Below are 17,130 nucleotides of genomic sequence, written 5' to 3'. Positions count from 1 at the left end.
CCCAATCCAACATCCCTGTTCTGGGATGAAGTTGCAACGAGTTAAGAGAGGAGTAACTCCCACAGCGCAGCCACACACCACTCCCCCAGCTGACCTCTCCCAGTCCACCTCCAGAGCATTTTTTTTCCCCTCTAGACTGTCTCTAATCAGAAGGTATTTTTCAGGTTGACATGTAGAACAGGGCACACTCACAGCTATAGCTACAACCTTAATACGAAAGCGGAGGAATTATTCACATCTTAAAAACTGCTTGAAGCCTCCGGGTTGTGAGGATGGGAAGAAGTGGCGTAGCCAACAGCAAAACCACCTCCACAGCTGGTTATTTCTGCTTGCATCATACAGTGAGGGCAAATTCTCATCTCCTGAATATCCTCACTGCAGCAGTAACACACTACGCCTGTGACATTGCTCTTCTAGTGCTTATGTCTTGCTCCCAGCAGCTGTAAAAATATGCACTATAACACATGGCAGAAAGAATGAAGCATTAAATGCATATTGTCACAAATGTATTATTTATTTCCAGTCCCACAAACATGCCAGCCACACAAACCCAGTACTGAAAGGAAGAGACTCACACTCAAATATATGCTTAATTTTATTTAGTACATTTAAGAAATATTAACATCTCAGGATATCTGGTTTACCATCTAAGTCCAGTCATAAGCAACAAAAAAAAAAAAGTTAACCATGTTTCTAATGAGCATTCTTACATTAATTCCCCCCTGTAACGTAAAGAAAATTTGTTCAGCTGTATTAAATTCTTATGTGTTTGACTAATGGAAAAAAGAAAAATCATTAAAAATTACTTAACTACCAGGCATCCTGGTTTGTTAATTATTTGTTGGCACTTGTGTTCACAATCAAGCACTCCGGTTGGTTTGTTAATTTTTCCCCTTCTACCCAGAACTGTCTTTTTGGGGTTTTTTCGTTTGTGTTTTTTTTTTTTTTGTTTTGTTTTGTTTTTTAATATCTGGATATGTAAGTTTGTTCAAATAAGTTTAAAAAGAAAAGAAATCTAGGGTTGTCTATCTGAGAAGTTCCTGCACTGCTTCCCTTGATAACCCACCTATGGGATAATGGAAGTTATTTGCTTTCATTTTTCTGAACCTTATTGAGCAAAAGTTCTTTTTAATTCCATTTAAACTGAAAAAAGTACAGAAACACTGTCTTCATTTGATGGTGTGCATAAACATTACACTCCATATATAGCAAAAATATCTTTTATTTATAATTTACATTTCCACAAGTGAAAATTGTACATTTTTACATATACCATTTCATTCCATTAAATTTTCACGCATCTACAGAACTTTCACACAATGACACCTGAAACTGTGCAGGCAATAAGAAATTCAAATACAAAAATGTATTTATTAACCAAACAGTAGTTGAGGCCCTGCCTCAGTTGAACATTTTTATTTCATATAAAAAGTATTTGCCTTCCAGAGTTAACACAGCAGCTCTTCTGTAAAAAAAAAAATCATATTCATACCTCAGTTAATTTAAACAGACTCGTCAGGTTCTGTTTTAATATCTGTAGATGCAGGTGTGCTCTCTTCTGCACAGGCAGTAGGGGTGTCATCAGATTCTTCTTTGACTTTAGGTGAGTCACAGGACTCTTGCGTTTCCTGTTTAACAATGTTCAACATTATGTTTAGTGGATTTTCTACAGGAGTCTTGCTGGGAGATGGTGTGCAATCAAATGAAGAAGTCTGCAAAGTGAAGGTCAATGTCTCATTAACACACGATAAAATAAGCAGTTTCAGGTTCTTACCCCTTTTGCTCTTTTTCAAAATGCTAACACATTGATAGTCACAGGCAACTCAAAATCCAAACTTCTACTTTATCAAGATCCTAAGAAAACAAATTTATTCTTTAATAGCGTTACTTTTTCACAGTTACTTTGAAAAGGTATCATGCAAGTCGTGACGAAATGCTAAACACATTAGCATACACCATTCCCTGCTGTCCCAGGGGGAAACTGTAACTCCCAGAGCATTAAAAATCTAACACACACCAACACCCATTCACTCAATTTTTGCAAATCTCTAAGATCGTGCACATTATTCAACAACAAACGCATGAGGTGTTTTCAAACCATGGTTTCACTTTTATGACACACAAGCTGTCACGGTACATCACAACAAGAAACACATCTTAGCTAATTCCGTATTATGAACTTGCCATGCCCAAGGCCTTCAAGTCTTTGTCTAGTCCCAGGCAAAAGAGACGGGTAGCGCATTCTGAACATACCCTGCTCCCCGCAAAGTCAGAGATCAAGCACACAAACTGAAAGCAAAATGCTTCAAAAAACATGAAGGAGGATTCACTTACGTTTTGGTAATCTTCATAGCAAGATGGATGGTAAATCTGAAAAAGAATTGTTATATATTTAAATACATAAATTATAGCAGGATCACTGCCTATGAACAGAACAGTGTCAATTACACATATCTCAGTTTGTCTAGAAAAACAATGGCATGAGCAGGCCAAGTATGGTGTCAACTATAACTGCAAAAACATGTTGTGTAAGTTTCTTTAGGAAAAATTATCCTACAGAAGCCTGGTACATGCTAGGAATTACAGAAGCCTGCTTAAGTGTTGGGAATTATTTGTGTACAGCTGCATATAGAAATAACGGAACCAATATCTACACTCATATAAAGAGACATTCATTTTTAATTTAGCACTGCAGCATAAGGGAAGGCTAGTGAGTCTATACTAATGGTACCAGGACTTCATGCACTTCCAGAGGTTGAGATATTTATTTGGAAGCCAGGAAAACTACCACAAGAATCCTTCAGGAAAGAAGAAGCACTTGCCCTCACTTTTTTTCTTTTTTGCTATTATTCTTTGGGGTTTTTACTATAAGTATCACATGTAAATAAGATCAGATTACCTTTTCATCTACTCTGATAGCATTCTTCAGGTGCCACTCCTCCTCTTCCTCGTCCCAATACTGTTCAAATTGCTCTTGGCAAATTTCACAGCTCTGAAAAGTTATTGGCATTAACAGAGATAAATGAGGTTATTGTAACAATTTACTGAACACTTGAACTTCAAGAACTTCAGTCAAACAAGGCTCTTTTAAATTCAGAAATACATTAACACTACAGCATGATCTTTCCTCCACACTTTAAAAATACTTTTAGAAAACTTTAATTAAAGTTATTTGAGTATAGTTTGCAGACTGAGCAACGATCATCATCTGGCCTTGAAGACTGATGTCACTTGAGAAATGTAAGCTTTGCCCTTTCAGCTACGAAGCCTCTGCACACTTTGTAACAATATAATGCTGCTATACTGTCATGTAAGACAATCCAGTACAGGGATTTAATTACTTTTATTCATGGCATTATCTTCACTCTTCCCCTTAACCCAGAGTCTAAAACTAAAAAGGCAGTACTTTTAGATGAATTATTAAAATTTTTAGTACTTCTGTGCAAAATAATCAACTCTGAAAACAAAGCACAAAAGGTACTTCTTAAAATTAAAACAAAGGCCTTCCTGGTTAGCTAGCTAGTTTCTTAGAGGCTTAGCACGTAAAACTAAATTGTAATTCTACCAACATTTGTATTTGATTACTACACCAATTCATCTACCAAAACACAGATCTACTGGTTCCTTTACAACCGAGATATTTCTTTGTCCTAATGTCCATCTTCTACTGAAAAAGACATTTCTGTGTAAAAGCATCAAAAACCCAGTAAATGCAATCATCATTTGAATGGCAAAGGACCATTTCCAATTTACTTGCTGTATTTTACTCTTTCTATGGAAACATCCAGTAAATTAACACAGTTTGCCCATTTCAATTTTGCTAAAACCATGGAATGCCAATGAGTATAGATTTTTTTTGAACTACAAGAGATTTATACATCTATCTGCCCCTGGGAAACAACCATTCCAAACACAAATACACCACCTGCGAAGTGGCTGCACAGAGGTCCAAGAACAAGACTTCAGCCTCGATACAGCCCGCTGTATGAAAGAATGCTGTGAATTTCTTTGAAGTATTAGATGAAATTAGAAAGAATTTTTCACAGAAAAGAGTGGTTGGGCATTGGAATAGGCTGCCCAGGGAGGTGGTTGAGTCACCATCCCTGGATGTGTTTAAGAGACGTTTAGATGTGGTGTTGGGGAATATGGTGTAGGAGAGAACTTTGTAGAGTAGGGTAGATGGTTGGACTCGATGATCCCAAGGGTCTCTTCCAACCTAGACAATTCTATGATTCCATGATTCTCAGTAACTGGGTTAATAAAGGCAAGGTGAAACTCACCTCAACTGCTCCAGCTGGTCCAGCAGGGACACTCTGAAACTCCTTCTCTTTCGCAGCTTCTTGTGTCTTCAACACAACCTCTTCATGAGCTTTTTCAAAAAACTGGCTTTTTGCACGCTCCTCTAGATCAGCTATTTCTTCAAATTCAATCCAGTCCTAAGGAAAAAGTTTTCATTCATCATCAGACACTTAAATATCCAGAAATGTTTAAAAAAATAAATTGCAGGGGAAAAAAAGACAGCCCAAAGTTACCATATTTAACAAATTTTACTTCATAAAAACTGAAATGCTCCTCACATGGAGCATTAGCACAGTGCATGCTTCCTCACAATGCTACGTTTCAAAAAAAATTTTTCCAGAAAAAAACACTATCCTTCAACTTCCATTCCATCCTCCGTGCGATGAAAACAGTACCAATAGCTTCAAATTGTTTATTGTTCATCATACAATTGCCTTTTGTATTTTGACAGGCATTTGAAAACTACTTAAAATATCTAAGACATTATTGTTTACCAAAGGCCAACTCCTGTGACAATACAAATTTCAACTGCAATCCTACAGCACATACATAAGTAAAACATAGAATCTGGACTGTAATTTATCAAGACACACACTTCATTACTTACCGTTAAACTGTAGTACCATCTTCTGTGCGTAATTTTTCTGCTAACATCTTTTTCTGTCCGGTTCTGACGATAATGCCAATCTAAATGATCTGCATAAACATCTGTCTGTGAAGTAGTGAATCTCATTCCACACGAGTAACACTGAATTCCAGTGTACAGTCGATTTATTACACTATCATAACGCCTACAAAAGGAAAAAAAAAAAAAAAGTCTTAATATTTCTTTGACTAGAAAAAGGTGAGAAGTTTCTCAGTAAGCTGCTTCATATGCCCAAAAGAGTGAGGAAAAGCATGTATCTACTGGAAGGTTAAAGCACACAATATAGCTAAATTCTTCCTGATTTTCATAACACAATTGATTGAAACATTCAAACAACAAACAATGGACTCATATTAACTATTCACAAGAAACACACTAGTGTTGTGTCTCATGCCTACTAGCTTCATCACCAAATAGTACATACAATGGTAATGCTTGCATGTGGCTCCACTTTGCAAACTACTGCAAACGTGGCAAAATTAGTAGTAATAAAGGAAGAAACATTGACTCCAATTCATATTACAACCTTGCTGATTAAGTAACAACAGGCAACTTGCGTAAAGGTAGTTTTCTCAGGTTAATTTTCCATCTTTTTCCTCCCTCAAATTTTCCAAGGCTAACATAAAAACTGCAGGTCCTCTTAGTCACAAAGTGACATGTAAAGCTCTCAGCTGCCTTGGATTAAGCATGAGATACTACCATATCGTTATTCTTAATGCATTGTAAACTTGTTCTACTATACGCACTGTCTAAGTTCTTCAACTGTGAAGTTAGTGAGGTCTGGGACATTTTGATCTTCATTTTGGTCATCATCTTCCTCTTCAGCAGCTGGCTGGGCTGATGTTTCGTTCACTTCTAGAAAGCATAAAGATATAATTTTATCAAAATTTCAGTACGTCATCAGAAAGACATGACGTGCTCCTGAAGTTATTTTTACTCAAATATTAATAAATATGATCCAGCTATGCTAAAATACAAGTGTGCAATAGCTAAGTCTGTTATCTTCTATCACAATTTAAAAGACCCATACAAGATACTGTAAGTCACTCAGAATTTCAATTTAGGAAAACAGTATTTCACCTCAGCCTTTGGCATTAAAATTCAGTCTTCAGAGACACAGAAGTATTTCAGAAATTGACAATAATCTGATTGTAATCAAGAACAAGTTACCAAGGCACAGCACCAAAGACAAAACTGCCCACTCTGGATAGCTGAAGTGTACAAATTAAACAAGATGCTAAGAATTTACTCCATCACATGCACTGAATTCCTTCCCAAAACCAAAGTTCAGTTTAAAAAAACATGCAGGAGTTCACAAAAGTTTTTATACTTAGCTTTAAACTTCAGCTGTGGATAAACTGAGTAGTTAGAACATAATGGATCTACATACGTGCTGAAGCAGAATCAGGTTTTGACAGTTTGAGTATCCCTGTTTTCAGCAGTTTAGCAAACAGTTCATTGACATCCAGTTGTCCAAGGTGGTTATCAGGATACGAATGGGGAAGGGCTCCTAAGAAAAAACATCACCATGCAAGGAGACAAAAAGTTAATTTCTGATGAAACTAAGTTGTCTTTTATCAGCATAATTCACAATGCACTTTTCCTTCTGCCTCCTGTTTCTTCCATTTTTTATTTCAAATTATTTATCAACTGTCTTTATGTTTAGTCATTGGCTAATTTCTTCCCTTGCAACAGCCTCCTTTATAATGTATTCTGAAGTGCTATCTAAGCTGGCTGCCCATACACAGATTTCCACCGGATACTGTTTATTAAAATGTAGTATTTTCCTCAATTTATGCTTCAGTATTTCCACAGGACCAGTCTACTTCATCACCTACTTTAACCATTTCTGATTTTTTAGCAGCTTTTCATTACTAAGCATTCCTATATTGGGAAAGTTTACACACTCTAAACAACACAAACCTACAGACTGGTACCTTCCAGAAAAGCAGACCGAAGGTTGTTTGGTTTTTTTTCAGTACAACTATAGAGCAAAACCATCTGGTTAATGAAAACTAAGGAAAGCCTTCACTGTTTGAGGGAAACCCCTAAAGAGATGAAGGTAGTACAGAAACCACATCTACGGCCACCTCACTGAGGAAACTTCCCTCAGTCCACAGAGACCTAGTACACCAGGATGCTACAAAAGGGTAATTTTTGTGGCTAACAAACAGAACAATCCAAAAGAAATGAAACTAAGTTAATTATTTTGTTACACACCTGCAGGGTTCTGAACAAAACTTCCAGGATTTGGCAAATACTGTTGACCTTGGCCATAAGGCCCTGGTTGAGCAGACATGAGAGAAACCTGTAAAAGTAGACATTTAAGTTATCATTAACTTCTAGACATTTCTCAATAATTTTATATATTTAACTCCTTCCAGGAGTGACCCACGTCAGTTTGTTATTGAAAGGTTCACAAATTATGTAGCACTTCCCTCATTTTCATTTCCCACTAGAAAAAATTCAGAACACATTCTCATTTTGCCTAGTATTTAAATGAGAAAAAAAAATCTTCTACCTATCAAGCCTTTAATCACATTTTACTTCCTTTTAAATTGTTCCTGTTCACAAAAACAGAGCTCATCAGAAAGAAATTTGAGGAACCGGTAAATGTCTATTAACAAACGCCACTGTTAATTCTTACTAAGAACTGAAACAGCATCCGCTATATGAAACACATCTTGAAAGCATGATTTTTCAGCAAACCACCTACATTAAACTTCAGACAGAAATCCAGTTTTTATAACACGTTTGTAATAAAAGTGAGGGTTTTTTTCCCTAATTGACCGCTTTCTGGAGTTACAAAACAAAAATTTAAATTGTTTACAATGTATCCCATTAAAGTTAGCAGGACACATTACCTGCTTTCGTACAATCGGTTAACTCATGTTCAATTATTAGCCCCCAAATGAAAAATGTTAAAATCTCTAATCTACTGAAAGAAATGACAGCGTTTTCACTGACACATATTGTCATTTTTCCCTTTTGAAGACAGCATTTCCAACAGACAACAGCAAAGACAACCAAAGTCATTAAACATGCTGGTGTCAAGAAAATTTTAAAAAAAACTGCAGTTCAACCATGTCCGTATCTTTCTCAATTCCTGCAAGTTAGGGATATCTCTTTAAAATGGGCTTGTACTAACAGCTGCAAAAAGACAACGGAGTTATTTTGGTCCATTCTAATTCTACACCTCCTAGAAAAATCAGTCATGCATATTCACTCACATTATCTTTCATGCTTTATATAGATTTCACTTTTGTGCAAGTTTAATGTAAACACCACAGGCTTCCAATTACCTAGTTTTCAAGTTCCCGCTGCCGTTTTCTGAGATACAAAGTGATTGTAAAGATCCACTATTTTGTTTCATTCTTAAAAAAAAGCAATGCATGTCCTTCTTAAATTATCTATAAACTAATAGAGGATGACTTTTTTAGCCTGAAACTGGCTCCCAGGCTGCCAGCTCTTCAGAAAAAAGTCTTCCCTTCTTAGAGGAAGAAAACCTGCTAATTCTCTATACAAAAATACTTCTGCGAGCAAACCATTTGACACTATCAGCTCTTACCTGATTACTTCCCATTGGCATATTATTGAAGTTCCCATATTGAGGACCCTGAAGACCTTTTTCATCAAAGTAATGTCCAGCTGCTCTCAATGGGAAATTCTGTGCTCCTGGGCCAGCTGGCCCATTGAAATTTGGTCCTGGTGAACCATCAAATATATCAGGCCTCTGGAACTGCATCCCATGAGATGGTCCATTGTAGCCCTGGCCAGGATGTTCGACAAATGGACCACCTTGTCCATATGGTGACATTTCTAGTCTTGAGGCAGGATGGTTAGCTACATTTTCGAAACGTGCACCTTGAAGGCCAAGGGGCAAGTCAAATCTAGAGGCTGGCTGGTGAGGTCCATCAAATCTTTGAGGTATGGCTGTATCAAATCGTGGTTGTGCCTGTTGGCCAGGCGCCCTTTCAAATCTTGGACCAGGCTGTCCATGAATTCCATCAAATCTTTGCAAGAGAGACAGCTGTCCGGGCTGACCGTCAAATCCAGCTGCATGACAACCATCAAATCTCGGACCAGCGCGACCCAGAGGACCATCAAATCTAAGTCCACCAGCTCCCTGGTGTACTGGTCCATCAATCAACCTAGGACCTACACCGGGCTGACCATGTGGTCCTTCCAATCTGAGCCCACCACCCGATGGTCCATGTGGCCCCTCAAATCTGAGCCCACCACCTGATGGTCCATGTGGCCCCATAGGCTGACCATGTGGCCCCTCAAATCTGAGGCTACCTCCAGGTTGACCATGGGGCCCCAATGGTTGTAAATGTGGCCCCTCAAACCTGAGGCCACCCCCTGGTTGACCATGAGGCCCCAAGGGCTGACCATGGGGTCCCTCAAACCTGAGACCACCCCCTGGTTGACCTCGAGGCCCCATAGGTTGACCATGAGGTCCCTCAAACCTGAGACCACCTGAAGGCTGACCGCGGGGACCCTCAAACCTGAGACCAACTCCAGGTCCTTCAAATCTAGGACCACCTACAGGCTGTCCTGCAGGCCCCTCGAACCGTAAAGGCCCACCTATCTGTCCAAGAGGTCCCTCAAACCTCAGCGGACCTCCTCCACCAACCTGTCCTGGGGGTCCTTCAAACCTCAGGGCCCCTGCCAGCTGCCCTGGTGGCCCATCAAATCTTAGGGCTCCAGCTCCCCCTGCCCCTGCCAATGGTCCATCAAACTGAGATGCACCCGCCCCGACCAAAGGCCCCTCAAATCTCATAGCAGCCTGTCCAGGTGGCCCATCAATTCTGGAACTTGAACCAGCAGCAGGACCATCAACAAAAGGACTTCCTTGTCCATCTACTCCAACCCTTGCAGCAGCTGGTCTAGGTGAGCCATCAAATAGAGGTCTGTCTTCCATTAGTGCACTTATCCTCTGCTTTGCTTCAATCCCTCCAAATCTTGATCCTGGACTTTCTGGGAATGGTGCTTTCTCTGGATCTTCATACCTAGCTCTTTTGAAACGTTCAGTAAATGGTGATCTTGGTTCCTCTCGAACACCTAAAAAAACCCAAAACAAACCAGGTAAGCACTCACAAAAATGTTGCTAATTATTTAACATCTGTAAACTAAAGCAAAAACACACACCAGCTTGCCCAAGAAGCTGTCTGTCTTCACGATTATCAAATCTGCAGATTGCGTCGCCGTCCATTTTCTGGAACTCCGCTGTGCTTTTCCCCTGTTGTCTGAGAGCATCTCTGAATTCATCTGATTCTCCCCAGCTGTCGTAAGGATCAAAGTTCTTAGAACCTCTTGCTCCTTTAGTAGCATTTTGTTCCTCAAGTCTTCGTCGACTCTCAAGCGATGAGAGGTTATCAGCAAAAGGTCTATTAGTGCCACTTACAGGAGAGTGTCTCCTTGATCTTTCTCCAAATGGTTCTTTTCTGTCAAACTGTACTCCACGTTTGGCTTTTGCCTGCTCACACTCTATTCCAGAAAGCAATGCATCAGGCAAATGATAATCCAAAATATCATCAGGATCCAACAGATCAAGCCTTGACAATGAATGCTGAACTTGTGTTCTTTTTAGTTTAGCCTTATGTTCGTAATACGTTAATTCTGCATCCGACAGAAGAGGTTTCTTTTTCAAACCACATTTTTCCTCTGTAGGGCTATCCCAGACATTACATCTGTGCTTTCCTTCCTGATACTGGAATAGCTGCCGGATCTGATGAGCTACCACGAGGAACTCATCTTGTGTTATTTCACCAGATGTTAAGCGTTCATTGGCCTATAATATAAAGTTAAGGTTTAGACTTCTAAAATGAAAAGAACAGCAAACTATACCCAGGACACTTCTATGAATACAGATGTATTAATATTACCTTCTTAAGTAATTCTCTCTTGCTTGCAGATGTCAGTTCTTTGGGAATCTGTAAATTAGCATCCACACTTAAACGGTGCTGCTGCTTTGGTGCTCGGGGTGATAAAATTCCTTTACCAGCAGGCCAGTTTTCCCGGTGTCTTTGGTGAGGGGATTTACCAAGTGCTTGGTGTTCTTCATTCTGCTGTGAGCTGAAAGCGAGAATACATTTAAAATACAGACTATGTCTTTATTCAGGACATCACTGTTACGTTCGTATTAGAACTGATCATGGCAAAACATCACTATCACCTTGGAATCTAAATATGCGTAATTTCCGTATCTCAGTAGAAGGAATAAGTTAAACTTATCAATTTTAACAATCTGAACATTTCCTTCCAAAGCTGCCTACAGTGAAGTCAGCAGTAGAATTTCCACTGACTTCAAACATTAAGTTATTTAAAAGATAGTAACTTACTTTTTACTTTCTTCCCAACCAGATTTCCACCTCTTGCCTGATTTGGATCCTTGCCAGTTTTCTGCATTCTCCTTTGGATCAGGAGAAGCTTTTGTAGAATGCTGGCTTGCTGTTTCTTGGGGCCTGTCTTCTTGGGCTTTTTTCACTCTCCTTGGATCTCGCACCTCTTGTTTAACATTTCTCTTATTAGAATTTCTTTCATCTCTTGCTGCTTGTGTGCCTTCTTCAACGTGAGACTGCTTAGGGCCTATCTGACGTATCTTTGCAATTTTAGGAGCTGATGAAGTGGGAGATAAACTCCTAAGTCTTCTTTTGGGTGATCTCCTCTCTCGTCTTTTTGGAGAATGTGTAGATGGTGATCGTGCCTTAGGAGAGCGTGATCGTGACCGTTTCCTATTACTTGATCTCCCTTGTTTCCCACTCTGTTTTTCTGACTCCTCTGTAGTCGTGTCTTGTTTCTGAACAGCACCATTAATTACTTTATTTCTGCTGCCTACTGGTCTATGTTCACATGTCTTATGTTCCTCTTTTTCTTTTTTCTCCATACATCTCCTCTTCTCTTTCACCTCCTCCTCTTTGCCCTCTGACTTATCTTGAAGATGTCTTTTCAGTCTTGGATCCCGCTTACTAATTTCAGACACTTTTGTGCTTTCACATTCCTGGGTTTTAGTATCTTTAGTATTGGGTAGCTTATTTTTTAAAGGGGATGGTGATTTAGATTTTGCTTCTGACTGGTCGAGTTCTTTCTTCTGCGTTTTTTCACTTGCTTTCAATTTTTCTTGTTTTGTTGAGTTTTGTTTTTCAGCCTGTGCTGTTTTGTTTGCCTTGGTATCAGACTGACTGGTCGTGTTTGGTGGAAATTCTTTCCTATGAGATTGATCTTTAGCATGAGAAGAATGTTGAGCCATCCGATTAAGTCGAGGATCCCTATTTACTATTTTCATATCATGAAGTGGAGGACTTGGGGATGGTTTGTTTTTTTCGGATTGCACAGCAGTCTGATGAGGTGGTTTAACTGTCATATGAGGTGTGGGAGACATGTGTTGCTTGGAAGGTGCTGGAACTGAAGCTATAGTAGATGATCCTTGCTGAACACTAAGAGATACAGCCTGAAATAGGAAGAAATCCAGTATTAATCTGCATGACACAACTCCTACCCAGAGATGGTCACGTTTTGTCTTGAAACCAAAACTATAAACAGAAATGATTTTAAAGTTATGAGATTGCTAATTACAAGCGTTAAAATAATGCAGTACCATTACAAAAAATCAAATTGAAATATAATGCAAAATCAGTACAACATAGTCAATACTGCAAAATATGTAACTTAAGCACGTGGACTCATTGCAGCATTAAGTTTTTCTATATATTCCACATGCTCAAGGCAACTAAGTTGCCAAGTATCTGATACAATTTTTGTATTTCTACGCTTCAAAGATCCTTTACCTTGGTATCATCAACTGTCGACATAGCAAGACTTTCAATTACGAATGTAAACCAATACAGCTTAACTGCCACCTTCAGATGGTGGCATCAAACCAACTTGACCTAATAAGGAAACTGACTTGATCTCTAACGATTGGGCTTCCAGTTCTGTAAGAGCAAATATATTTGAAAGAGGACAGCTTGCTGTGAGCCACAAGAGGTGGAAGACAACAATCATAGGCAAGCATCATTTTCAAGAGAAGCTAATAACAAAAAAGCAGGAACTTCACTTTTTTTACCTCTGTTTTACATGTAATTGTTAACGGTTTTAGGTAACAAATATTGTTCAGGAACCAGAGATCAACTGCCGTTGCTCTAGTCCTAACGTAGCTACGCTTACCCAACATGAGGAAAAAATAACGTACTGTGGTTACCAGTATAGCTAAGTAGGGTCTGAAAGAAACTGAGACCCCCAACTATCAAAGTTCCATCAACTATCCTACTCACCAACTGTGCTTTAGTCTGTTCCAGCTCCAGCTCTAATTTTTTTTGCTGAAGTTCTAACAACTGCTTTTGCTTTGCAAGTAATTGCTGCCTTATCAGTTGCTCCTGTGTCAAATTCTTTTGTATTTCAGGAACAGCTGGAGGAGTAGAGGCACCAGAAGTGACAGCAGAGGTAGGTGCAGTAGATTCCTCTGGCTAAAAACAGAATAAAAAAAGTTACACTTAAAATCCTGATGGAATCAACTAATTCCATCTCCTTTAACTGTTATGATCCAATACTGCGACTTAAGTTGTATAGCAGTTATAAATTGCATTTTTAATGCAAAATATAACTAAAACAATTAAAGCTTTTTCCCCACTAGAATTTGCCTGCTATGACAGGTGTATGTGACTTAATATAAATTCAGTGTTTCAAAATCTAGAATACAGTTTTGAAATATAAAAACCAAACGCACCAAATATTCTGAATTTGGAAACTCCTCTTACCTGTCTAGAAAGGTCAGATACTTCATTCTTAATATACTAAATTGTCAAAAAGCAGCATACAAACAATGAAAACTACACGTATTACCATCTGTTCATACAGTAGGTATAAAAACTTACCGATTTATTTAAAAACTTAGGATTCACATGGATGCTAGAAGTATTCACATTTGGGGGCAGAGGTTTAATTGGCCAAGCAGGATCTAATGAGTTGACTCTGACATCAAGTGCATACAGTTTCTTCAAAGGAAAAATATCATCCCATGTGGAGCGTAACTTAAATAAACTTTTCCTAGTATTTTCATCCACCTAAAACAATAAAACAATTCTATGGCTTGATAAGTTAATATAAAACAATTTCTTAAACTTTTCTGTAGAACTTAAGATTTCATTTATTTCCTATTTCTATCAAGTTTGCCATTTTAACACATTGAACTTGCTATACAGAATTTTTAAGCAGTGCAGATCATACATCTATACCAACGGAATCAGTAACAGAAGATCAAATGTGGAATTGTTGTTTCAAGGCCATTTGAAGGTTTATTGTGTATTACCATTCTCTGAGAATTTTCTTTCAACTTTTCCATTACCAAAATTCTCATTTTACTTGCCCAATTTCTGTGGAAAAAATACAGTAACAAAAATATTGAAAGGCAACAGCCTCTGAGACAATACATTGTTCAAGTGTTTGTGCTGAATGGAGTATAACAATGACAAACAAATCAAGAAACAACAAACTGTGAACAGAAAAGGTGTTTTGCTCAGCTGTTTAGTCACTGAAGGATTTTTTTTCCAACAAATGCAACAAAAGGGGTATTAGCTAAAATGAAGTCAATTATATTTCAGTTCAGCTGCAAAATTGGGCCCATCTGTGAGCCACAGATCAAGCGTACTTGTAGGGCCACCACCCATTTTATCTCTTCACAATTATTTTGGATTATCTGATGACAGGTAATTTAGACATTTACAGTAAAGGAAAATTTAGTTCACCTCATACCTTGAGCAGTTCAATTAAACAATAAATTAAAAACACTTGAGGACAAAATATATGCAGCTGTCCTAATGTCAACATCCCAATCCAGTCATTAAGCATCTACTATGTGGATGGGTTTTGCTACAGTTTTAAGATGTTACAGCAAGACAAAGAATAGTCTTGAAATTTCAGAGGTTCTTTTGGAGAGGAGCAGGAACTTCAACAAAAATAATTCATACTTAGCTATCAGGGGGGTGCCTCTATACTGTTTTCAATGAGAGGGTATGAAGTTCACTGCAAATAGTGCAGAAATGACTGAGCAAAAGTTTCTGACTTCAAGTGTCTAAAGATACTTGAGCGACCATTTACTGATAAAACAAAATTTTTAACAATGTCAGTGCTGGAATTCTACTTGCACCTTTTAACGTGACTAATTAAGCTATTAGAAATGAGCGCCACTTTGCACATTTAATTAATACACACTAACGAAATAGTTTAGTTAGGTTACTAGGCAGTTAACCTATAAAACTCTGAAAACTTGTTAGTAGTCAGAGCTTCAGCTGCAACATTAAATGCAGCTTAGTAAAAGAACATTCACAATTTAATACTGAAAAAACAAGCGTCTACCTATCTACTCTACACACAGGACATTTAAATCTTCTATGGTCATTATTACAATCTATTCCTTATTTCATCACGCATTTTACATCTGAAAACAATATATAAAGCATACTGGGATCTGAGATCCTCGCTGATATGTATTCATAGATAAATACGTAAAAGCTCCATTCATCTCATTCATATGAGATGCCACTTTCTTGTAGCATGCAGGAAACGACAGAAGTTAACCCTTCATTTCTGATCCAACTTAAACCCTTTCAAGTCCAGCCTTCCAAAAACTGGACTTTAATTTGCTTTTCTCACTTAGGAATAAGCACGATTATGTCACTGGGTTTAAAGATTTAAAAACAAAACCTAAAAGATATGGCAGCAGGTTGCAATACTGAATGAAAATAAAACACACACTTGTAATGTAATAAAGCAATACATTCTAAGACCCTTCCCCCCCGCCCCAGTGTTTTTTTCCAAATCACAGATCACCAGGGTGTCAGTGCTACTCACTCTTCACAGTTAAAGCACTTATTTCGCACATCACGAATTAAGTAAATCAGACAAATCTAACTACAAGAGAGAGAAGCTCTGAGAAATCCACAAGAAACTGTCTCCCAGTCTATTCTTGGCATAGACTATTTACTATCTTAAAAATAAACCAATTCCTAATTAGTTGGTCTATACACTACAGAAAGTCCATCCAGGTTAAGTAATCAGTAACCAAAATACTATTAGTAAAATCTTGCCTGGATAGGAAAATTACAGACCTTTACAAACCAAATTAAATTGAGACTTTGCATTTTAGCAAGGAGGCATACACAGTATAGATACAGTACTGAGATTTATAAAAAAACAATCAATTTTTTTAGTTTACCACCCAAGAAAACCCAAAACTGAAAGCATGTATTTATTTTACCAGGAACAAACTTTGCTTAGAATACAGAACTTTTCTGAAAGCGTATATACCTTTTCAAATACACAAATAAATGTTGCAACTAGGTTTTTAGTAAATGCAGTAAGATATTCTCTTCCCACATTCTTGACAATGGAATCCATAAGGTACATAACAGGGAGCTTCTCTGATGCAGGAGCCTGGAGTAATAAGAAGAAACTGAGAAGTTTAGTACAACAAAAACATATTTTAAGCTTTTTAAATAAAGGGATTACCAATCCCAGAAATACAGACCTCTCTTTCTGGTTGCCACTATCAACACCAAGGGACTTGGCTTGGGATTTTTTGTTTATACAAAAACTTAATCTGGAAAATCGATACTCAGTTCAAAGTATAACGCAGTGGGTCTATCACACACAAAAAAGGAACACCTTAGGTTACTTTGTTTGCTTATCAAAGCTTTGGAAAAAGGCAAAAAAAAAAAAAGGAAGAAAAAAGAAGCCCACAAGACAATATTGCTGCTAGTGTACCGAGTGTAACCTTTCAAAACCCACTTCAGAAAGTAACTTTAAGTTAGCAGGAAACCATCGTTAGCACTTCAAGGAATTTCTTTTTCTGGATTTCACAGAACACAAATCGGACTTCTGGCAAATAGCCCAAATCAGTGAACCTCTGTAGCCGTAGAGTATATGTCGAGTACCACAGTCTTTCCATAAACTACACGCAGAATAGGTCGCAACTATGTCATTGTAATCCAAATGGACGGAGCAAGAAGTCCCGTTCTCTCTTGGCACTTGTAGACAGTGACAGTTCAGATTTCCAGAGTGCATGCAAAAATGCAGTGTCAGAACAAAGTTCCAAATCCAAACAAAACTCAATCATCTAGTCAACCAGGTAAATGCACAGACAAGCTCAGGAACTGCAACCACGATTTTCACAGAAGGGAGTCTTC

General features: G+C 38.1%; 1 protein-coding gene across 1 annotated transcript; it reads right to left on the bottom strand.

Moving 5' to 3' along the window:
- Positions 1-1,178: 1,178 nt before the first annotated feature.
- On the bottom strand, positions 1,179-16,376 carry PCF11 (PCF11 cleavage and polyadenylation factor subunit). Its single transcript, XM_009881196.1, has 15 exons — positions 16,253-16,376; positions 13,822-14,010; positions 13,222-13,413; positions 11,290-12,398; positions 10,834-11,023; positions 10,097-10,739; positions 8,514-10,009; positions 7,166-7,253; positions 6,336-6,455; positions 5,692-5,800; positions 4,907-5,090; positions 4,281-4,436; positions 2,900-2,992; positions 2,335-2,370; positions 1,179-1,712 (listed from the first exon to the last, which is right to left on the bottom strand). The coding sequence occupies exons 1-15, from the start codon at positions 16,349-16,351 to the stop codon at positions 1,503-1,505; spliced, it is 4,914 nt and encodes a 1,637-aa protein (XP_009879498.1). The 5' UTR covers positions 16,352-16,376; the 3' UTR covers positions 1,179-1,502.
- Positions 16,377-17,130: the final 754 nt, after the last annotated feature.

The sequence above is a fragment of the Charadrius vociferus genome, unplaced genomic scaffold (genome assembly GCF_000708025.1).
Source record: "Charadrius vociferus isolate BGI_N301 unplaced genomic scaffold, ASM70802v2 scaffold1, whole genome shotgun sequence".
Classification (NCBI taxonomy): domain Eukaryota; kingdom Metazoa; phylum Chordata; class Aves; order Charadriiformes; family Charadriidae; genus Charadrius; species Charadrius vociferus.
Note: the sequence above shows the minus strand (reverse complement) of the source record. Positions and strands in the feature narration are given on the sequence as shown.